General features: G+C 41.4%; 1 protein-coding gene across 1 annotated transcript in view; it reads right to left on the reverse strand.

Moving 5' to 3' along the window:
• Positions 1–20,063, reverse strand: part of trpa1b (transient receptor potential cation channel, subfamily A, member 1b) — a 31,038-nt gene extending 10,975 nt beyond the window's left edge. The window contains exons 1-16 of the mRNA XM_050056779.1: positions 19,956–20,063; positions 18,161–18,287; positions 17,754–17,901; positions 16,218–16,380; positions 15,833–16,008; positions 13,995–14,102; positions 13,676–13,784; positions 12,946–13,091; positions 12,082–12,218; positions 9,054–9,102; positions 6,001–6,100; positions 5,807–5,907; positions 4,120–4,295; positions 2,675–2,839; positions 863–977; positions 441–607 (exon numbers count right to left, since the gene is read on the reverse strand). Of these exons, the coding sequence (XP_049912736.1) occupies positions 441–607; positions 863–977; positions 2,675–2,839; positions 4,120–4,295; positions 5,807–5,907; positions 6,001–6,100; positions 9,054–9,102; positions 12,082–12,218; positions 12,946–13,091; positions 13,676–13,784; positions 13,995–14,102; positions 15,833–16,008; positions 16,218–16,380; positions 17,754–17,849 (1,808 nt within the window). The 5' untranslated portion in view covers positions 17,850–17,901; positions 18,161–18,287; positions 19,956–20,063. The remainder of the gene's footprint in view (positions 1–440; positions 608–862; positions 978–2,674; positions 2,840–4,119; positions 4,296–5,806; positions 5,908–6,000; positions 6,101–9,053; positions 9,103–12,081; positions 12,219–12,945; positions 13,092–13,675; positions 13,785–13,994; positions 14,103–15,832; positions 16,009–16,217; positions 16,381–17,753; positions 17,902–18,160; positions 18,288–19,955) is intronic.
• Positions 20,064–24,615: the final 4,552 nt, after the last annotated feature.

Consider the following 24,615-nt stretch of genomic DNA (forward strand, 5'->3'; position numbering starts at 1 on the left):
AAGCTCCTTACCCTATCTCTAAGGCTGAGCCCAGACACCCCTTGGAGGAAACTCATTTTGGCCACTTGTATCCATGATCTCATTTTTTCTGTCACTACCCAGAGCTCATGACCATAGGTGAGGGTTGGGAGGGATGGACCATTAAATCCCTCACAAGTAAAGGGAAGAGTTTTTTTAAATATATTTTTTTAGCACTTTGACCACCACAAGCTGAGTCCTATCTAGTTCCATAAGAGAGAGAAAGCAGACATCTCTACAGCCAGTATCTCCAACATTTGGCAACCCATAGTAAAACAATTTAGACTGATAAATGTCACTGCATGTAAAAAGAATAATATGTCTTTTTAATTTTTGAGATGAACTGTACCTTTAAGCTGAGTCTTTTGCTTTTACTTGACTTTTATTCCTCTCTGGAATAGACACTTATATTAATATCATACCTGTCACTGTCAATTACAGCATTGACCACATCTTTTCTCCCGTTCTGCAGAGCTTCGTGGAGGAACGACGTGTCATTCTTGTTTAAGGTGAGTTCTGCTCCCCGAGCCAGCATCAGCTTGACTGCAGCCACGTGTCCCTCTCTTGCTGCGATGTGGAGGGCAGTGCTCTGGTATATCAGCATGTAACAGGAGACAATACTCTGCATTCATTGTAGAACTTTGATGTGTGATGTGTTCAGTGCTACTTGTAGTTATTAGTGCTGCAATGCTTGGAAAACACCTGAATATATACTGAATTCTGTTAACTATTCACAAACTGTAGAAATAAACATATAGTCTCAGAATTGTCGTTACAAATAGGTCAAAAATGAGTCAAGGATTTGGATAATGTTGAACTTTTTTTGAATATTAATAATTTATACCCCATCTTCATCTGTTTTATCCAGTAACTTGGGATTGGCTGACAGCAGAATATCCATAGTTTGTGTGTATCCTGCAGATGCAGCATGGTGCAGACAACTCCACCCCTTGTAATCACTGTAAGCAAGAAGCAAAGCAGAGTAGAGATCTCACGCACAACTTCACCTACTTCTGAGGTGCCATGAGAAGATAGAAAGTCTGAAGAGGTCAAAGCTCTAGCAACAACGTTATTGACCACAGTGTTGTTCTTTAACTTCTGACTTGTAAAATTATTTTAAAGACATGACCAACTAATTAAAGCTCATTCAGGAAGACTATACTTTTGCATGTTTAGGTCTTTCATTTATTTCTCGGACCATCTACTCCTCACACACATGCTCAGTCACAATTTCTGGCTGTTATTGTCTGGACCTATCAGATCAGCTGTACAATCAGCTGATCACATTTAACCAATAGCACAGCAACACACCATCGGTAGCTTATCATCTTGCTACGGATTCTCTTTCTGTCTTTATTATGTCTAAACTGCAGTTGTGCACACCCGTCACCTCCCCATCACCTTCTAGTCTTTGCAGACTCATCAGCTTCATCAGGCTCATCAGCCACCACCAGTGTCCTGACCCCATGGGGAGATTTATCTGCTGCTCAGGGCAGATGCCCCTCGATTACAAAATCTCCCTGTAGAGCAGTGATACTCAGTTTATGGGCCAAATCTAACCCACAATAGGGTGCCAGGTGGCCCCCCAAACCATTTTCTAATTTACAATTAAGATACACTGATTCACATTGGGGATTTTTGTACCTGTAATGGAAAGAAGGTACCAGAGTGCATAAAAAACATCAAAATAGAGCTTGTGTATCAAAAATGTGTCAAGGAGGATCCCTGGAACCTGCCAACAGAGGTCCATGCTAAGCCCCGAATTGTCAAAGTTTGGCTTTGACTATCCCTTTCCTTGTCTTTCCTGTTGTTTCCCCTCCCTGGTGTTTCATGTTTGTCTGTCTCTGTGTGTTCCTGGGTGTGGACTGTTGGTTCCCTCCTCCTGCCAATCCACCTGATCCTCTGCAGCTGCTGTTCCTACTCACCTGCACCTCATCCACCAATTAAGCCACCACTGTACAAAACCCTGGCTCAGACTTACAGACCCTGCCAGATCATTCAGTCTCCCATGTGGTACAGACATCACGGCCATCTTTCTGTGAATTTTTTGCTGGTTTGCTTTTTTGGTGTTTTTTGGGCATCGGCTAATTTGTTTTCTCTGTCTCAGATTCTCCATACCTACTCCACCAGAGAATCTACCATGACCCGCTTCGTCTCAGTCCCTTGCTACCCAATCAGATTGTTCGGCCATCAATTCTTCTGTCTGCCCCACTCAGCCAGACTCCTGATTGCCTCAGCCAAGTCTTCAGCCCTCCAGCAACATTTCACAATAAACTGTCCTAAACCTTTCTCTGTGTCCAGGTTGTGCTTGCTTTTTGGTCCAAAATCGAAGTGCCATAACATGAATGTCCTTAAATCCTAGAAACACCCCTGCGTACACCTAACCTATGGGCATTTGCTGCCTCTTGTCATTTTGCAAAAGTGGTCCCTGGGCAAGGCAAGTTGAGTATCCCTGCTGTAGAGTCTAAGCGCCTATACAGTAATCTGCATTAACCAGTTATCTTTACTTCATCCATCTATCGCTCCTGATGACATTGCAACAACTGTGGGTTGGTAAGTATAGCTAAACAGAACATAGATGACAGGTTATCACATCATGCTTTTGTATTTACAGTTTGTACGTTTAATGTTTGTCCCTGTATGCACACATGTTTACCAGTGAAAGAGAGCTCCTTTGCGCAGCAACAGTTGTACCACCTTGGTGTGCCCCTCTTTTGAAGCCAAATGGAGTGGTGTCAGGCCTCGCTCGTCACCTTCATTTAGCAGACGAGAGTCTGTGATGGTCTCCAGTAATCTCTGACACGTATTGATGCGCCCATACCTTAAAGAAGAGAGGGATGAGGAGAGGCAGTACGTTATGGTGGAACTTTTTTTTCACTGCTCTGATCTGTTGATCTCTGAAATAGAAATGCTTTCTGTGCAAGGACCACAGCACAGCAAAGCAAGAGATTCAAGGGCAGTTACAGCACAGTTTATCTTGGCGATTGAGTATCTTGCTCAAAAACACTTAAAACTGCTGTTGCAGGTCTTGAACCTGTTGGTAAAATATTGTCAAAAACTGTCGGGGAATGTTAATGTCTGATGGTGCTGCAAGCTCCGAGAGGACATAAACAGAAGTGACACACTGGCTTGCCATGATCTTTCTTTGTCTCTGAACCTTTTAAAGAAGGTCAGCAGCACTTTGTGTCGGTGCAGTAGGACCAGTGGGGAAAGCGAATGAGGTGTCTGTAAGAGTTAGTGTATGATATCATTGTGCGGCCTTCATTTGCCCTCTAATTCTAATGACATAGATGTACATGATAGAAAAATCGATAACAATGTTGTTGAATGTCTGCTCATTTCACTCTATTAGTGACATTTCTTCTCACATGCATTGCTAATTGAATTCTATTCTTGTGACAGCTCCTTTGGGTCACTGTATAATAGGTATGTCACAGCCATTAATCATCAAAAGGCTTCCGAGCACAGAAATGGCCTGACAGATTAAAACAACGGAGCAGCGAGGAGACAGTTTTAAATGTAAAATGTGAAGCACTTTGTGTTGCATTTAATTGTGAATGAAATGAGCTACATATAAATAAAGCTGACCTGAATAAATGTAGGCACACTGTTCATTTTTCATCTGACCACTTTTGTTCAATTACATAGATAAAAGTCTTGGCTTAAGGAAGATCATAACTCAAAGTCCTCTGAGGAGCCATTTTTGATTAATATTTTATACTCTTGTGGTATCATTGATCAATAGACAACATTTGTTTCAGAGTAACTACTGGGATTTAAAGACAAGGAAGATATGTAGCTACCCTTCCCCCCTTTATAATAAAGCTGTTTTCCCCAGCATAAAAAGTATGAAATTCTTCTGTGTTTGCTGCTTCTCTGCAAATTGATTGTTGTAGCTTTAAAACAACAAAATATACAGAAATAAAATAAAGTATATACACTGCATGCCAAACTTGTCAATGTCAACAGCAGTGACATTCCTGGCACTTCTTTGATCAAATTTGCAAACTTGGAGCAACTTCAAGTGAAATTCAGGTCAAATCAGCATTGTTTAATCCAATGGTATGGAAAGTCATGCCCTCGGGGACCAATCGAACTCACTGGGCAGCAAAGTGCAGGGCAGACTTCTTGTCCTTGGACTTGCATTTGAGGCCGACCTGCCCCGAGAGGCCCAGCATGTTCTTCACAGAGTCATGGATACCCAGTCTGCAGGCGTAGTGCAGTGGCGTGCAGCCCTCATTATCCTCACAGCTCAGCAGTGCCTTCACACTGCTCGTCTGAAGTTAGACACATTACAAACACATTTATGTACTCAGACATTACAATGTATTATTAATTTGTGTATTAAACAAAGCACAAATGCAAAAGACCAAAGTTTGCTGCAGCAACATAAAGGGCACATACTGTATATAACTTTTACCATGGCTACAGTTATGCACATACACATACACTAACCAGCCACTTTATAAAGTACACCTGTTCAACTGCTCTTTAACACAAATAGCTAATCAGCCAATCATGAGGCAGCAACTCAATGTATGTAGGCATGTAGACATGCTCAAGACGACCTGCTGAAGTTCAAACTGAGCATCAGAATGGGGAAGAAAGGGGATTTAAGTGTCTTTGAACGTGGCATGGTTGTTGGTGCCAGACGGGCTGGTCTGAGTATTTCAGAAACTGCTGATCTACTGGGATTTTCACACACAACCATCTCTAGGGTTTACAGAGGATGGTCCCAAAAAGAGACAATATCCAGTGAGCTGCAGTTCTCTGGGCTAAAATGCCTCATTGATGCCAGAGGTCAGAGGAGAATGGCCAGACTGGTTCAAGATGATAGAAAGGCAACAGTAACTCAAATAACCACTGGTTACAACCAAGGTCTGCAGAAGACCATCTCTGAACCAACAACACGTCCAACCTTGAAGCAGATGGGCTACAGCAGCAGAAGACCACACAGGTGCCACTCCTGTCAGCTAACAACAGGAAACTGAGGCTACAGTTGACACAGGCTCACCAAAACTGGACAATAGAAGATTGGAGAAACATTGCCTGGTCTGATGAGTCTGGATTTCTGCTGCCACATTCAGATGGTAGGGTCAGAATTTGGTGTAAACAACATGAAAGCATGGATCCATCCTGCCTTGTATCAACGGTTCAGGCTGCTGGTGGTGGTGTAATGGTGTGGGGGATATTTTCTCGGCACACTTTGGGCCCCTTAGTACCAACTGAGCATGGTTTAAACACCACAGCCTACCTGAGTATTGTTGCTGACCGTGTCCATCCCTTTATGACCACAGTGTACCCATCTTCTGATGGCTACTTCCAGCAGGATAACGCACCATGTCACAAAGCTCAAATCATCTCAAACTGGTTTCTTAAATTAAGAGATTCGCATGATGGATTTGGTGTACCTAATAAAGTGACTGGTGAGTGTACACCGACACTCATACACATGCTGAGATTATATAAATAATAATATTTGGACACAGGTACAGAGAGACTCCATTCATACCCTGTAAACAACTACCAAGTGTAAATCTATCAGCCTTCCTCTGTGGCTCATTGTGAAGCCATCACTGTAGCTTTAGGTAAAGCTTACAATGTTTTAAAGGATCATCTGGCTTAGTGAGAGTATAATGAACTTCATCATCCGGGCCTTGAATACATGCTCAAGGCAAATTGATCAAGGACATTGCAGTAATTAAATTCCAATCTTAATGACATCTTTGTCTAAGCAGCATGCAGTGCATTTGATGAGTCACAAACAGGCTGTATTGATTGAGGCTACCTGCAGTATTTCCTCTGGCAGGTTTTTCAGACCCTTCGGCTGGAGAATGGCCAGGTGAAGGAAGTTGCAACCACATCTGTCTTTCACATTTACATGTGCCCCTAAAAGATTTAAACATATGCACATGTACAACCTTCATTATCCGGCATTTTATAAATAATATGAGCATTGCTGGGGTGAGGTACAGTACTCACCTTTGGACAGGAGCAGAGCCACAGTTTTCCACGCTCCACAGCTCGTAGCCAACAGCAAGGGAGAGTGTCCTTTACAATCAATGCTGTTAAGGTCTGCACCCTGAGGAAACAGTGTACTAAAAGCTTAAAATGACCTCATTAATTACCGCATTAATTTTAACACACACTGCTGCAATTATTCCAAACAAATGAGACTGTGGAAAATTAGCAGTGTATTAAATTCTATGCTGCATTTCACGTGTTTGTTAAACCTGAGTGGAGTTTGCATGGAGAGAGCACTGTGCACTGTTTTACTGAACAAACCAGGAGCAGGGTGCTGTTTTACAGAGCAAATAAAGCTCCCGGAGTTTCCCATAATGTCACATCAGATGTGTGATGTGAAGCATGTAGTGTGGCATGTGTCACTTGCACAATTTCACGGATAATGAAATGAACATTAGATAAATTTTGGATATTGATTTTTAAGATTTTCAAGCAGAGCAGCCATAACAAGGCACGGGAAAATACAACAGCAGAAGTGTAAAGAATGGATTAAACAGTGTGTTTGTCTGCTATAATTAAGTTAGACTTTATTGATGTCCTTGCTCCAGCTGTAGGCTAACCAAGTGATACGCGTCCTCCTAACATACAGAGAACAAGCGAACTCTGGCGAACGGAGCACAAGAAAGTGTCCAGATACTATAAGCGACAACCACATTCAGAGAGCCAGCTGATCCCTGAGCAAGTCTAAGCAACAGCTTTGCCAAAGTAGAGCCAGGGAACATCTTCATTTGAAAACACCAAAACAATCTGATGTTTGCTGCATGCTGGCTTGTCTGCATCAAGTCCAATTAGGAAGTTACTTCCAAAGCAAAGGTGCATATCATTAAATCATTTTCTTGAGCTACAGATTCTGTTGAGAAAAACCCCCATTCGCAACTAGCACATCTACCAGCCGATAAATAAATGAAATAGAAGTTAAACAGAAACAGATGTTAGCTATCGTTAGCAGCTCTATCTTGCTAAATTTGGAGAAGTTTAGACTCCAGCAACTCAAGCGGACATTATCGGAAACAGCATTCACAAACAAATGCACTAGTCCGCTGACATAGTGAAATACTTTGAATGTTAGCACTACTCTACTCTGCAGTACAAGAACTTTGCTATTTTCCTCTTCTCTTGTACATGATGAGGATGCTAAAAAGTCAGCAATATGCAATGTTCTCAAGCAGCTCATTCAGCTAACATTAACCTTATTAGCCTGCTAGCTTGAGCTAATCAAAACTTGGTAGACATAGCAACAGTTGCTAAGGGGCGAGCTGGGCTTAAAGAGCTGTCAGTTAAATAAGCATAAAAATGGACATCAAAATCTTGTTTAGTGACATAAATTAGTACATTTTTATCTAATAGGCAAAGATGGAAACATCCGACGAGGAAGGGGACAAGAAGCAACGTTGTATTTTTGAGAAGTTAAAATGTGAATGATTTTGAAATATACAATAATTAAAAACAACAGACCTAGAGTTGTCTTGCTTTGGTCTGAATCAGGGACTCAATTTGTTACTAAGTTGCATAATTGCCGTCAGTCAGTTTCAGATGAAGCTGGGAGCCTCTGCAGTTGTGGCGAGTAAAAGCCCCGCCACTATTTGTTAATGTTATTACTTTATGTCAGTCTCCATTATGAGGACGTAACATTGTCTGCTAGCTTGATGCTAATGGCAGTACTCAGCGGGTTGACAAAGTGCCTCTGCTGTTTCACACCATCATTTCCCCCTTTTGCTCTGTGTGGTAACATCCCTAGAGGAAATATTACAGTACATACAGTTGTCTACGGCAGCAGATCGTTGTGTGTTTCTACTGGTCAAAGTGACGGCTGTGATGGGAGAATTGGATCTCAGTGAAGGGCAAGTGGTCCATAACTTTAATTTTGGAGACAAAAAAATGTAGGCTTAGCGCCCTGTGGTTCATTGCCCAATAGGAAATGTAGAATACTCAAAAGTGCTTGAATTACTTTTCTCAGGGAGTAACGTTGGAAGTATTTTAAAAGTACTTGAGTTACTTTACTCAGGGAGTAATGCAGTAAATTAATTTGATTACTTTTAAAGTAACCCTTACCCAACTGTGTCCAGGACTGTAACATGCTCATGTTTAACCCAAACAATGTGTCATGTGACAGCTGTTGGTTCGGATCGAGGTCGGAACACGTTCTCACCACAAACGAACCGCCACAGAGTTCGTTTGTAACCGGACCCAGATCACCTTTTCAAGAAGGTCTTGGTCAGGTTGTTTTGGTGAGCACCTGAGTGTGATTGCTGTGTTCACACCTGCCCAAACGAACCGTACTAAGGGGGCAAATGAACTTGAGTTCGATGAAACTGAACCAAACAGGGCAGGTATGAAAGCACTTGAAGAGTTATCTCTTTACTGCCCTGATTGGTTGGTTTTTCCAGCATATTAAAACCAAACACAGAGCCAAATCTCAAACCAATTAGCTTCCATGTGGTGCCAAGTGATGTCAGTGTCTGCAGGCCATTTCATGATTTCAAAGACAAACATGCTCAGTGTGTACAAGTTTATTTCCTGTTGCTGTGTTTGCTTACAGAATGAGTTGACAGGAGATAAACTTGGACCCCTGGCTTTCTCCTGGCAACGCACTTCTGTTAAAACGGTCGATGAGGTGCAACAGATGGTGACAGATGGTCTACAAACAATGGGTAGCACCCTCAACATTTACTAAGACAAGGTGTGTTTGAACTTGCAAACATAGTATAATGGCCAGGTGACCCAATTGAATCCAAGGAGCAGTGAGGACAGCCCTCAGCACAGATGGAAAAGTTGATGATTTGCCTTTTAATTTGCACAAATGGAGCATTTAAGACATAAAAAAGCAGTTTTGCTGACTTTAATGCAATTTTTGCACTCAAGGCAGGAGATTTATAACAAAGTCCCTGTTATTAATGTAGGGAACGTCCTGTGAGTAGCAGCTGTTGGCTGTGTTTGTGTGTGTTTGTGTGTGTGTGTGTGTGTGTGTGTGTGTGTGTGTGTGTGTGTGTGTGTGTGTGTGCCTTATTTACCAAAGAAATGAGGTACTTTGCCAGCTCTGTGTGGTCGAATATTGTAGCCCTGGAAAAGTAAACACAGATGTCGTAAACCAGTCACACCGCACACACGACATGTGAGTCAATACCGTGAGATGTTAAGTAAGGACGATCTAATTCTAATTCTGCCTTGTCATAGCATGATATAACAACCGGATTTTCCTCGGCGGTTACATCTTTTATCTCCTGGATTGTAACGGCTCACTTCAATGACGCACTTAAAGAACCAATTCCTGGTATTCTGGTGACATTCTACGTATACTCACAGCGATCTATCCTCCCTCCCTCTGTCTTTGTATAAGGTCTTACTCTGCTCTCTGCTGCTGCCTGTGCCAACGCAAATAGCTTTTAGATAAAATCAATGTGGCAAGCATCTTTATTATGTATTCATATCGTTATTATTGGCCCTAATTAAAGCCCATTAGCCCGCCAGCCATACCCAAGGGTTTCATATCTGTGTTCCTCTTGTTTGTCACAGTGTTATAGTGCTGATACTATGCAGATGGATTGATCTGTACACCGTGTGAGTAAGCAGCTGAGGCAGTGACCACAGATATTACACATCTACATAAAGGGGCTTGTTTATGAATAGTTTGGTTTAAACAATGTTTATTATTCAAAGAATGACTTAAATGACTTGTGGAATTTTAATCATATAAAGTATTTCTGAATACAGCACAGCCAGCAGTTGGATAGATTATCTTAGCATAGAGACTGGAAATGGGAAAACAGCTAGCCTAGCTCTGGCCAGAGGTACCAAAATCCACCTCCAGCACCTCTAAAGCTCACTAATTAATGTGTTTTATCTCATTTGTATAATTCAGGGTTCCCACACATTTTCATGGACAAAATTTCAAAACTATTTAATGACTTTTCAAGGACTGTTAACAGCATTTTGTCCCCTTGTCCCACTTATCCAGCGTTTTTCTAATGTATCAGATTCAATCTCTACTGAAACATAATTTCAGCTAGCGAGCATTCGTGAAGAGAGAGGTGGAACATGGCAGGAAAATTGAAAAACCTATGTGATGGTAAGCAAAACGTCACAAATCGACACATATTAGAGCAACATTACATCATCAGCTTTAGAAAATGAATTTTCCATTACGTGGAGGGTCAGCCACGAAAGATTACTGTTACAATTTCATTACACAAAACAAAAATTTCCATGACTTTTCCAAAACTTTAAATGATTATTTTTTTTACTAATTTCATGACTATTCCAGGCCTGTAAAACGTGATTGTGAAATTCCATGACTTTTTCAGGTTTTCCATGACCCGAGGGATCCCTGTTAATCTGAACAAAATATGTCAACTTCCAACTTGCTATGGTGAGATACATGTAAAATGTAAGAATTTAGTCATACGGATTTGTTTTTTTCATTGATATAAAAATTAATATAAAATACAGGCACATAGGAGGACATGGAATGATGGCAAATCTGGTTAGCCCAGATTGTCCTGAAAAGAAAACCAAGATGTATGTAGCCTTTATAATGACTGTGATATGAGCTTAAAAGTGAAGGCAGTAAAAATACCCCCAAAAGGCCTAGGACCCATAGGGTTAAACACAACCTTTTGCAGTTTTGCTATTTTGCCTGATGTCCTGTCCCATCCAGATGTACAAAGCACTTACTTAGTCGGCCCCAGTTGTTGTTGATGTGATGTTAAGTCACACAAAGGTAACTGATTTTCCGGTAATCATGCATCCACATATCCATAGTAGTGCACTATTTCTATCAGTCAGTTAGATATTTGTCAAACATCCTCTGCATATTTTAGTCTGCCAGTTGTCAGATCAGGCAGACGTCGCTGAGAATCCACAAAGCCAGCTTGGAAAGCTGTGATTACTTTTGTTCTCACCACTCCTGGCACTCATTTAGTCATTTTTTTTTAATTTCTGTATTTTATTTCTAGTAATCTTTTTATTCTTTTACCCATTTTACATTTTTTGGGAATATTCAGTGGATACCTGCAGGTAGAGGAATGCATTGGGATTAGGATCCTGAGAGTCCCGCAGGATCCAGCACAAATTTTTTGGTGAAGAGGCGCTTTAATTGTTGCTGCAGGTGGGAGCAGGCGGTCAAAAAAAAAAAGAAAGAAAAAAAGTTGCGGGTCCCATAGATTACTTACTGATGGAGACGTCAATGAAATAAGTGGGAAAGAGGATAAAAGCAGCACATTAGAATACGAAAGAAAAGCAAGGCAAATCGGAATTGTTATGGAATTTCTTTGATTCCCAGAGACACCAAAGTGATTGTAATTATGATGGTAATTATGCACTAGAACAGTGGTTCCCAACTGGTGGGTCGTGGTCCCAAAGTGGGTTGCGGGTCCATTCAGAATGGGCCGCAAGGAATTCACAAACATGTCAGCTTTGTAAAAAACACACTTTATATTGAAGTACAGTGAATTTCCGGTGCAGAGCTTTTAATTTGAAGCGCCGCTTCCTGCTTTGAGTGAGTGACTAACCAACAGATATTTGGCAGGGACAGCAAAGTAGCTCAATGACATGGCCAAATGCAAGTTTGACACTGCATATATTAAACTGTGTGGACCTTAAAGTAATGAGTAGTAGAAATTTGGACCCCATGGCCGGACCAGTTGGGAGCCACTGCACTAGAACATAATTTATATATGACAGGTAAGCATATCTTTCCCTCAGTAAATTCTCTATTGATAATCATGGTGTTTAGTCTATTGGTGGACATGTATGGTCAGACTGTTTGCAGATGGAGGAGGGAGCTGACTCTGCGGGAGTGGGCGGTAATGATCAGAAATCCAACAGGAGCGGGATTGGGAAAACAGTGCCACGCAGGGCTCTACCTGCAGGTACCTGATCCAGTGCAGAACTCTGACCTATGTTATCGAGCTAACTCTCTGCACGAAAACAAACAGGTATATTTGTCAAACTATTCCTGTAAGTCATAAATGGAAAGCTCTAAGCTCAGCTATAAAGACCAGCTTGTCAAAATAAATGTATAATATCAAAACAAATGCCCACCTGTGCAGGGGGGTCTGACACGCCCCGTCAGTTAGGTTGATGATGTCTTCCACTTGGTCAAAAGAGGACAGCATCAGTTTGACAACCTCAGTAGCACCCTGGGTGCAGGCCAAATGAAGCGGTGTGGACCTGTCATTCTGAGCAGCAACAAACACAGTTTCATTATGACTGATGAATTCTGAATCAATGTAATGAATATTCACAAGCTCTGCAAACACAAATTATGTCTGCTCCACGCAGAGACGCTTTGACACACTGAGTTAGACAGAGCAGAATGTAAAAACACACAGCAATTAGTATGCATGCATGCACACTTACACACATACATATTGTACGCTCCCCCAGTGTAACATTAGCAAAGTATCTCCCGGACTTACTGGCTGAACACTGGGGGCTGTAACACAAGCCTATAATGAGATAACCAGGACTGGCAGGAGGAGACCAGTGATCGCTCCTCTCAGCTCCACAGTGTAAGTGGAGGTAATTTGTATCAATTTAGCCAAGCCAAGTTATTACTGTGCTCCCTATTCCTGCTGTAGCTCTGGCCACTACCCCAGAGCGAGACATAACGATCACTCCCAGATGGGTGGGATAAGTCTGACGTGCTCTCACAGTACAGAGACCCTTTACTGCGGCAAATGCTTTACAGGTGTAGGCAAATGAGATCGACACTAAAACACAATGCAAATCTGACAAAGCATGGAATAGACAGCTGGAGAGCAATTAGGCTTTTGTGGTTGACAAAACAGTGGCGACAACCAAATGAATGTGCGCCCTTCTTGACAGCCAGTTTGTAGATTTATGGAAAACGCAGTGCAGAGATTCACATGTTTTGTTTGTTCTTTTGATTCGTGATGTCAGTACCTGTTGCTGGTCAATTCTGGCCCCAGTGGCGATGCAGAGACGGATGGTCTCGATATTCCCCCCACGTACGGCCAGATGCAGCGGGCTGCTCTTGGACTTGTCTAAATAGTTGATGTGGACTTCGGCTTGGTGGCCTAACTTCTCTCCTGCCAGCAGAGAATTAAATCAACTGTTTCAACTGTGACTGATGGGCTGAATACATATAAGGCTCACCACGAAGGTTTTAATGCTTGTTGGTATAAGCTTGTTTGTTTTATATCACTGACAAGCTTTCAAGCGAATTTCAATTGCAGGGCTCTCATTTAGTACCTTCCCTCTTTGGCTGTAATATTAGGGTTCTTTGTTATTTTCAGCGGAAGGAAGTTATGAGTAATTGTGTCCATTTATGGTGGGCTGTCTGTGTAAATTACCAAACAGCACAAGAATGTGAATACCCATTAATTCCCTTGCTGAGCAATTACAGAAATGTCATAAATATTTTGTGCTCTGACTAAACCTTTCTCCAGCAACAGAAGATTTGCCAAGCAGACCTCCCACTGCGGATAAACACACTGTCAGCGTGTGGCATCTGGCCTGTGTACAAAGTAGCACATTCTGCTGAATGTCTCCGGGGGCTGAGGTGAACTCTCCTCTTATCTATCAGTTTAATGTGCTGTTTGGCCTTGTAAAAACTTTTTCATTTTTGTCAGCACTTTAAATTTTTGATGATAGATCAATCTTTTTGTCATACCGGCCTTCAAGATCACTTCCATGGCTTTCTGTGCACCTGCGAAGGCGGCTGCATGCATGGGGAAATGGCCAAGCTTGTTCTGTTGGCAGAGCCGGGCTCCATGATTTAACTTTGACAGATAGAAGAATGGATGGAGAGAAAGACAAACAAGAGACAATTCTCTTGTCAGAGACAAAGCTGCAGAGGGCTGGCAGACAGTATAAAGAACAGCTACATAATCTGTGCTGTACAGATGGACAGTTATCCTTTACTGGGTGGTGCAGGAAGACAGTGCAGCAGGATGAAAACATGAGTCTGAATGCATCACTCTTGTACATACCAAAGTGCTGAGAGCCTCACAGTTATTGATGGAGCAGGCAAGTATAACCGGGGTGTTCCCAAGGTCTCCCTGTAGATTGCAGTCTGTGGCACTGTAGGACAGCAGCAGCTGCAGGGGGGCACAGATAAAAACTGAACAGTGATCTCCATCACACTTCTGTCCTCATCTCTCTCACAGATATGCCTGCCTCCTTTATCCTCCACCGTACTGCAACTGTGTCAGATTGTGGACAGCAGCCAGATGCTATGGGGACGGCGGGACAAGGTCTTTCCAAGTAGACAGTTGAGTCAGGTTTTGTCGGATACGTAAATAGTTGTCAGTTGACTTTAGGGTTCAGCGGCGCTGCTATAAGTGACAAGTCCTTGTGCTGTAAAAGATGTGGTATGATAATATGATTGTCTAATATCCTTTTTAGAAACCCATCATCTTTTTTATGAAGAAGGAAGTCAGGATGATAAAACAAATTGGCACACTGGGCCTATCAGAGACACGAAAGTAACTCAGTCCACTCTATTAGGAATTGTAGGTAAATAGGCAGTGGTGAACAACTGCATGACTGTTTATATGCCTCCACACTGGCAATAGCCATTGCCGGGGGCAATATGTTTTCAGGTTGTCTGTCCATCCCATTCTTGTGAACACATCTCAAGACTGGCCTGATGGAATTTCTTCAAATTTGGCACAAACATCCACTTGGACTCAAAGATGAACTGATTATATATTATTGGCCATAGATCAATGGTCAAGGTGAATGTGACCTTGCATCTGTCTTATTCTCGTGAGCATGGTATTTCACTAAATTTGGCCCAAACATCCACATGGACTGAAAAGTCAACTGATCAGATTTTGGTGGTCAAAGGGCACTTTGACCCTGCATCCGTCACATTCTCGTGAACATGATACCTCACAAACACGTTGATGGAATTTCTTCAAATATGGCACAATTGTCTACATAGACTGAAGAAGAGAAACTGATTAGAATTTGGTGGTAGAAGGTCAAAGGTCAAGGTCACTGTGACCTCTCAAAACATGTTTTTGGCTATTACTCAAGATTTCATACTTTAATTGTGACCAAACTTTACACAAATGTCTAAAAGGATAAGTGGTGACATTTTATATCCAAAAGGTCATAGGTTATCATTACTGTGACATCATAATAATCTGCAAAAACACTTTTCCGTCACATCTCGGGAACAGAAATAAATGACTCGTAAGGTTTGGACACCATCCCTTCAACAAAATAAAAATGACAGTTCCCTTTTAGACTCCCACCCACCCTAATAATTTTTGTATGGTCCCTTAAAAGAAAAATTCCTGAACTGAATGTTACATCACAAAAGACAAATAAATATTAGCTTTAAAGGGATAGTGCACCCAAAAATGAAAATTCAGCCATTATCTACTCCCCAATATGCCGATGGAGGCTCAGGTGAAGTTTTAGAGTCCTCACAACACTTCACTTGCGGAGAGTGTTCTGAAGCCCCGACATAATGAAAAAAAAGTTGTTTGGAAAAACGTCCTCCTCTCCCCTGGGATCTCTGCAAGTGATGTAACGACTCTGAAACTTCACCTGAGCCTCCATCGGCATATGGGTGAGTAGATAATGGCTGAATTTTCCTTTTTGGGTGCACTATCCCTTTAAGTGTCATCTCCTGTGACAAAGAAAAAGCACTTTCATATCATCAGTATCTATGCATGATGTTGTGTAACGGTAAGTGTGCTACACATGTTTACTCGTCTTAAAAAGACCTTGTTGTCAATGAGAAAAAACAAAACCGCAGGGGCAAACCTGTTTCATATAAATTGTTATTTCAGCGGGACACTTTTGTCTTCCTTACCTCCACCAGGTTGTTGTGTCCCTGGCTGACAGCCACGTGCAGAGGGGACAGGAGGCCCACGTTGAGGATGTTGGGATCGGCCCCCAGGTCCAGAAGAGCCCTGCAGCTCTCTGCCTTGTTCCTCTCCACTGCCCAGTGTAAGGGCGTGTTGCCCTGCTCATCACAGCTGTTCAGATCTGGGAGAGCACATGCAAACACACACACAAACGCAATTACATAAGGATGAATATAGATGCAGTCAACTCTAACCGAACTCAGGACTCTGAAATGGAAGTATCAGACATATTTCTTTTTACAGCAACTTAAAGAATTATGGAAATACACAACACACATATTTTACCTGTGCTGGAGTGCAATTTATGATCGATGACAGAGGCATGCCTACCCTGTGAGTCTATGACAGTGGTGATGAATTGGATGAGGGTGACGTGGTCCCCTGCAGCGGCATGATGAAGGGGACTAGCTCCACATTCATCTTTCTCACTCAGGACCTCTGGGCTCTTCTTCACCAGGTTCTCCAGGAGAGCCAGGTCGCCCTTCTCCGCCAACTACATGGTAAAGTAATATTACAGAAGCAGAGTGAGGAGATGAGATGAGCCTGTTAGTCATGTAGACGTCTCCATTAGTGCGTCTCTGATTTCCCCACAGATAACATGATAGTGAGAATTAATACTCATTAATGCTCACAGGCATTAACAGCTATCAGTGTCTTGTTTCTGCTGCAGTAATTCAAGGATGACGTAACTTCTATTTATTAAACTTTCAGGCCAGTTTAAATACTACGACTCTCATAACAGTATTACACAACACTTGAGATGTCATTTGGTCTCTGTTCAGCTCTTCACCATGACTTTGTTTAAGGTTACACAGGGCTGGGATTACTGACGGGGTGTTACATAAACACTCTTGAAGAGAGACACCATGTCTTAAAATCAGGATTATCAGACAATGGGCCCCCGGGCACAGATATGCAAAAGGCTTGCCTCATTTCTCCTACACAGGAGCAAGACACACACACTTTATAGCTGTTAAGCATCTCTTTGTAGTAGTTTTGTGTCTCTTTGGAGTTCCTTTGCATTTTTTTGTAGTTGTTTTGAATCTCTCCCTGGTCAGTACATGTTAATTTGAGTGAGACTTTGCACCACATTCTCTATCCAACCTTGTCACATATCGACGTCTGGTCATGGACTTTTCGCGTTGAGATATGACGTGCAAGGGACCCTGGGTGCGTTGACTGTTGGGGTTCTGGGACAACTTCAGCCTGTTATATGCATTGTCAGTTTTCAGAATACACTTCCGTTTTCAGAGGAAATATACAGTTCGCATTCTGTCTCAGGGGTTTGACTCCACAATCATATGGGGAGTGACTGGCATCCTGGGTGAAAGTCAGTGGTTCTTGGGCCCATCCACCACCCCTCCAGCCTACCCTCCTCTGACTTTCGCCAGCTTAATTTACGTTGTTGTCCCACCACGTTTCCCCCTAATGCTGCTGGGTACCGTCAAACAATAACTGCAACTGAACGCACATCATGCCGATGTAAAAGGACTGCTTTTTTGTAGGTGTCTACCACAGGAAGTCACTGACCAAGTGCCAGTTTTCGATGACTTTGGAGTGAGACTGACTTATATTACGCAAGTGAGGGCCCCCCGCTTACACTTTGGGCCCCTGGGCCTGTGCTGTGTAAGCCAGTTCAGCAATCAATCATTTTTAAAATGCCTTATTGTTGACTTTTGTCATTTAATACATGAGAAATTAAGAAACTGAGATTCCCTGTTTCCTGCCGAGGGACTACAGATGTTAATTAGCTTATCGCTAATTGGTGCAGCTAAGAAGATGTGCATTGTCCTTGTTGAATAGAGAAAAAATATATTAATAAATAAATAAATAAATAAAAATCAGACAGTTTGATGACAGCCTCACCTCAAATACATTTAGTCTTGCCAGGGCTTGATCGTCATCCTCTATCACGTATGTATAACAACTGGTCTGTCGGGCCACTTCCCTACTGAAGTTCATCACTCAACCGACCCTCAGTGGAGACATGAAGGGTAACAGCAATGACACGTGTCTAGACATACCACCCACACACACACACACACACACACACACACACACACACACATGAATGCACATATCTGTATGCAGGCAACAGCAAATTACTGAAACAGAAAACAAATCCACTGCAGTCTCAATCATGGAGTATATAAAGCCTACTTTACAAGCTACAAGAACACAGAGTGTTATATGACCGAGAGGGCAGATAACGCCTTAAGCCATAGGCTCCTCTCGACATGAGGGGATACGGGCACAGATGACTTTGTCTTTACCCGGAAGGGCATTCAGTTCCGCCGAGTGTTTGGAGGTTGAAGCTGTTCTGTTGAAGAAAGCAATTATGTTCCTCGCAGCTGGGGGGCAGCTTGTTTGAGTCAGTCCCAGGTGTCCTTGGGTGAGATCCTGGGCGAGGGAGATTGAGAGAGACCTTGTAATTGTATCGTACGAGGCCCTCAGTCACATCAAAAGGCCAAACAACAAATGACATTTTTTGGTGAGCAAATTACTACGGAGAATTCTCATTGGAAAACCCCCTCGACCTTACGTTGCGGCGGCAGTCCTTTGGTGTATACCGTGACTGATCACAGTTGTTTCTCAGGTCAAAACAGCGGCTAAGTTTTACCCTGTGTGGATGGAAGTGGAAATTAAATTTTGTCTCCATTGCTCACTTCATTTACAGTGTTCAAACATTCAAACAATACTGCATGGGTCAGTTCACCTGGATGGAGGTTCTAACAGGGCCTTAATCTGGCTCCTTTAAGACGAGCAGGAAGACTCTCTATGGATCAATAATTAACTCTAACCTCTGTGAGCTGTGGTCACCATGGCGATCAATTTAATTAACTTCTCCTCAGGCAGCCCTGCAGATTAGTAATAGATTTTTCTAACCAGTAAATAAAGGAAAATAATCATATAGTAGAAGCGTAGCTCGTACTCCAACATGTGCTTCAGGGGCCTCTACATAGGTACACATGTGGACTATTGAGATGTTACAGATGTTTGTAAGAAGACACTGCAAAAACATTTCCAGTTGATAAAATGTTCCCATCATGATCCATCAATAATTCAGTGTTGCTTATACTTTGATCAGACGTGCACTTAAGTCTTCACCACAATGTGAAGTTAATGATGATTCTCAGTGAATGCCTCTACTGTACCTCACTTCATCTCCTCTGTAGTCCAGATGGGACTTCGCTTTTACAGTAAAAAAACCCGCACATTGCAGCCTCGGTCTCCTCTAATTTGATAATGACCTGCTGTATGTCATCCTCCCCATCGTTTCCGAGCAGCAGCGGTAAATAAGTGTCATTGTGTTTTTTGTAACCGAGCCTGCCACTCATGTTTGCAGAAGCGTACAGGAAGTGCACTAATGGGCACTGGTAAACACATTTCAGCAGCTGAAGAACAAATTGGGGATCTGATTGCATTTACTGATAAGATCCTTGCATGCAAAGGATTTGCAAGTTTAGTCTTATATTGTTTATATTTTACAGGCTGCAGTATTATTGACACATATTGCTCATTAAATTAATTAAAAAAAAAAGCTTAATTACCGTAGAAAACCTAAAACAATCAGAGTTTAATAATAGATTTACATAAATTATTTTAATTAAATTAATTAAATAATTTTAAATAAAAATAGATTTTTACAGTGAAAAAACTATGATGAAAATTAAGGTGTCACACTTGACTATTACTACTGTGGAACATAAAAATTAAATAATAAAGTAATTATAAAACTTAATGTATCAACTGATAAATAAATGATTAGCTCAAATGAATTAAGAGCAAATTTGATAAGAAGTTTGTTGCTGCACTCAACATGGACACTTGTTGAATGTAACACACACTACACACTACTCTTATAGTCCAACTACTTCAGATATATTTAGTTGAATATAGTTAAAAGTTTCAGTGAAACACCAGCTAAAGCTTTAAACTTCAACATATTTTCCACACTTAAAACATCTCTCAGTATTCAAAGCATTCCTCACAGTTTCATTCACCCTCGTACCTTCTGATAAATAGAGTTAAACATTACAGACAAAGTTGAAGACATGATGTACTTACTGTATTTCTGTGATGAGCTGAGCAAATCTGGATGTTCTCCTCACCACTGCAAAAGGGCTTTAAATAGTGTGGTGAGCGAGCTTTTACCCAGTCTGTCTCCTAATGCAGGCAAGACGTTGCCCCTTGTGACCAAATGACTCTCCTGATGTTTTCATAGAGAAAAAGGCAAGCTCATGTTGTAACACGAGAGCTGGCAGTAATACATTAAGCAGCAAACACGATACTGCTGTCTCTCTCACAATAAGTTTAGGTTAATGTGGCTGGATGCTTGATGCTGTATTTAGGAGGGGGAAAGAGTGTGAAATGTGATTTTTAATCTTTTACAAGATGATGATGAAAAGAGTCTTTTTCCTGACATTTTTTTCCCACTACAGGAAACAGAGCATTTATATCCAAAACTTTGCCATCAATTCAAATTTGCAGGGTTGACCTTATTGTTAGTCATTTGAAAGGCTCCCTGACATTTTCAACACAAAGAAAGAAATTTAACAAACCAGCTGCACAAAACACACTGTAGCTTTACCATTTATCAAACCATTACTCTGTTTTCTTTGCCACTTGTGTTCTGCTGCTTTTTCTCTTGAAGTAACTGAAAAGATAGAATAAAGACGACCTCTAAGACCTGCTTGTTGATGGTGGGGATTAAGGAATATTCCTCAGGGAATCTTTATCATGCAGGATTATCAGATAAGGTATATCATTAACTGAGGATTATACTATTATTTCTACCAGCATTATTATCAAGGGAGTAATTGTCATCTGAGATTGTTTGATGGTCTTTGACTAAAGAAAATGTTTATTCTAGATGCCGTGCTAGCATTATTGAATTTTAAATCTTATTTTAAAAGGTAAGCAAATATACATGTGCAAGAACATTACATCAAATAGATGAGTCACTGAGAGCTAGCTGCTCTGACCAGTGTGTTGGTCCACATTGAAATATTCTAACAACTGCTGAATGGAAGAATGGATAGTGCCGGGCTTTGAGGCCAATTTGACATAGTGGCCAAATTGTGGTATTACAACTTTCAGGTTCTTCACATGATGCCATGGGGCCCAAAAATACCTTTTTCCATAGACCTACATTGTGAAAGAAACATCTGTGAATCAGTGGATACATTCTTTAAGTTGTCACACTCCCTGCAAAATGACCATACGATCAGAATTTGATCCACTCAGTCTGACATTTTGAAGGTCTACAAGAATGAAAAGATAATTTTATCCCCATTCAAGTTAGTGGAGGTCATCAGAAAATTAGCTGGCTCGACCTGCAGAAGTCTTTGGAGCACTTACTCTGTGGGCCCCACGATGAGGAAGGTCTGGGTAATTTCATACCTGGGAAGTTAACCTCTTTTAGCCTAATTAACCTCGGAGCAACTTTCACAGGAAGGATCAGGGCCCAACACAGTATCCAGTTCTCTTTTTACATCCACAGCTGTACCTGCTAAACATCAGCATATTAGCATTGTCAGTGTAAGCATTTTGGCATCAGCATTTAGCGCTGCTTTGCCAAGGTACAGCCTCACAGAGCTGCTAACATGGTTAGTTTTGTTCTAGTTTGATAAGTGTTTGTAAATTGTACAATATATTTTTAAAGCTTCCAAAACTTTAGAATATTTGGCATGTATTTTCCCGCCTTATAGTATCAGCCTTCCTCACTTAACCGCTGAATCAAAACACTAAAAATGAATTGCAACTACTGACGCAGGTCTGATTTACAGCAGCCCTATAATAATTAATGAACCGATAAATACGCAAACAATTTTCCAATTTATTGAAGATCTTAAAATTCTATATTGCTGCCAGACAATAAAGCACAAAATAATCCATCACAATAAATGTCACCTGGTAAACTTTATTCAGATCCAGAGTCCAAACCCAGCAGATGTCTAATACCTCAGAACCAATATTTGCCTGGTTATTGTTCTTATGGGTTATCTTTGAGATTTGTTATTGTTCAAGCAATGTTTGCGGAAAAGCCACACATGCAGCAGAAGCGGAGCCAGTGTCACAAAGGAAGTATTATCTCCAGCTGAGCTTGATGAATTGCCTGGATCAGGTTGTATTAGATAAATAAACATGAGTAGAACTACAGACAATAAGGCTGTGTTTGTTCTGGAAATGTGCAGTGGGTGATGTATTAATGCACAAAGGCAGAGATGGAGGAGAGGGTGAGAAAGTGACGAGCATGTGTGTGTTTTGACTAAATTTGTTTCAGGGATTGACTTCATGAGTGTGTCTGTATATGTAATGGCTATGTAATGATGTTAGGATTTGAATATTTTGGAGTTCAGATGAGGGCATGTGTATTTAGCCATGAAGTGGCGCATGTACGGCATGCTCCTCTGCACCTGTCGAACAAGGTGGCAACTGCTGACGAGTCGGTTACCAAGCTCTAGTGGTGAAAGGGCTACTGGGGACTAAATTATACATTCATGCCATCATGCAGAGGACATATGAAATGCATATGCATATGAGGACTGCATGAAATATGCAATTTCTTACAGGCTCCCCTACATGCGTTTGATACTTTTTTTCATGTTTGCACTGATTTAAAATCGAGCGTTTTATTGGCACCAGAATTTCCTCACACGGAGGATAATTTGTGATGCACGTCACCCATAAGAGTTATTTAAAGCTGCCTGCAGTAGAAAAGCCTCTTTATTGGTTTACAAAGTGTGAAAAGGACAGGTTAACGTGTTGCTGTACGCAAAAGTGGCTGAGAACAGCAATATGCAGAGTGCTTTTCCCGCAGAGCTGTCAATCAGAAGTTCACAACAGCCTAAGTGGTGTAAGTGTGTGTGTGGGTGTGTGTGGTCCTGGTTACATGTGGCACTGCGTTGGTGTTCCATCACTTATAAATGAGGTTACCTCTTAAGAGAGGTGGTGTCCTTGGGGAGTGTGCTGCAGGCCCGGCTGCCAGACTGCTTTTTGACACTCTATTTGTCCCCTGCTGAAAAGGTAGTCAGCATGTTTGACTTCTCACATGCACCGTCACTGAACTATACTCACACAAAACATCACTTCCTTTCCCATTAAAGCAACCTGAACTGACAAAACTTTTTATGACGCTTGTGCTGGTTTCAGTGATTTTCCTGCCTGACAGTGACTAACCTGTCAAACAACGTAAGTCACTCTGAACCGACGATGCAAATTTCAGCATAAATATGTTTGCATAGTGAATCTCTTTAGTCATACTGGGGATTAAATTCTTTCTAAGCATATAATGAAGTGCTCAGAGGCATGCTTTTCAGGCTTTACTAAAATATGGAGTTCTGCCAGAGAGACACATTTCCTCTTTTGAAAGGAAAAAATTATGATGCTTGTATTTCTCCGTGTATTTCCTCGGGGTAATTAAAACATTATGAAACACAGCTGTTAATAACAATAGCACAGAGGTGAAATTATTATTCTTGAGACGATTCCACATGACACTGAATGAATAATGAATGTCTGTGAGCTTAATGTGATCAAATGCCTATCCATGGAAGACAGCACACAACTGGGCTGGTGTCTCACACCTTTGACTTCCACGTACGTGGGGGCCAAGAGGTGACGAGGTGAAAAAGACGATGAAGGAGTAAAACATAAATGTCCAACTTGAAGGTACAGTGTGTAGGATATATTGTCAGAAATGGTTTGTAACATTTATAACTATGTGTTTATTAATTTAAAATGACCTGAAAATAAGTATTGTTGTGTTTTCATTTTTCATTCATTCATTTACCATAACGGCTTATCCTATTAGCCTATCCCAGCTGACATTGGGCTCGAGGCAGGATACACCCTGGACAGGTCACCGCCAAAACGGCCCTTCCATTGTTTTCAGCTAAATCACCGGACATGTTGGCAAGCAAGGAGAGCATGGAGAAAGTGACTGACAGTGGAGTGTACCCATAAATTCCGCACCCTCCATGTTAGCAGATGGGACACTAAAAACTCAAATAAAATTTCCCCATGGTTTCTGTCATTTTAAGTAGTTGTTATCATGCTGATGTATGTTCAAGTGTTCATTTTCTCCAATTACTTTGGTTTTAAATTGTTATTTGATGCAAAAAACACTATCTGACCACCCGGGCTTTTATTTTGGTACTTCCACTGACCAGCAGTGTGCATTTGCATATTAGCTAAATATTTAGTTTTACCACACACATTTAGATTTAACATTTAACATTTAGATTTAACATTTAACATTTAGATTTAACATTTAGAGTTAGTGTGGGTGTGTCTGTCTGTATGTCTGTTCCATGTTTTTCTCCTCACTGACTTGGTCAATCCATGTGAAATTTGGCACAGTGGTAGAGGGTCATGGGAGGATGCGAATGAAGCAATATTACATCAACTGGCCAAAGGGGGGCGCTATAGCAACCAATTGAAATTGCAAACTTTCAATGGGCATATCTCATGCCCTGTATGTCGTAGAGACATGAAACCTTGCACAGAGATGCCTCTCCTCGTGAGGAACAAATTCGCCTCAAGAACCCATAACTTCCGGTTATATAGATTTTCCGCCATTTTGAATTTTTTTTAAAAAACACTTAAAATCGATCTCTTCCTAGGAANTATGGATTTTTACTAAACTTGGTAGATATGTAGAACAGGACGCCTCAAGGTGACTGGAGAAATTTAACTCTAATTGGCAACTGGGTGGCGCTATAAC

Source organism: Epinephelus moara, chromosome 11, assembly GCF_006386435.1.
Source record: "Epinephelus moara isolate mb chromosome 11, YSFRI_EMoa_1.0, whole genome shotgun sequence".
In the NCBI taxonomy this organism is placed as follows: Eukaryota; Metazoa; Chordata; class Actinopteri; order Perciformes; family Serranidae; genus Epinephelus; species Epinephelus moara.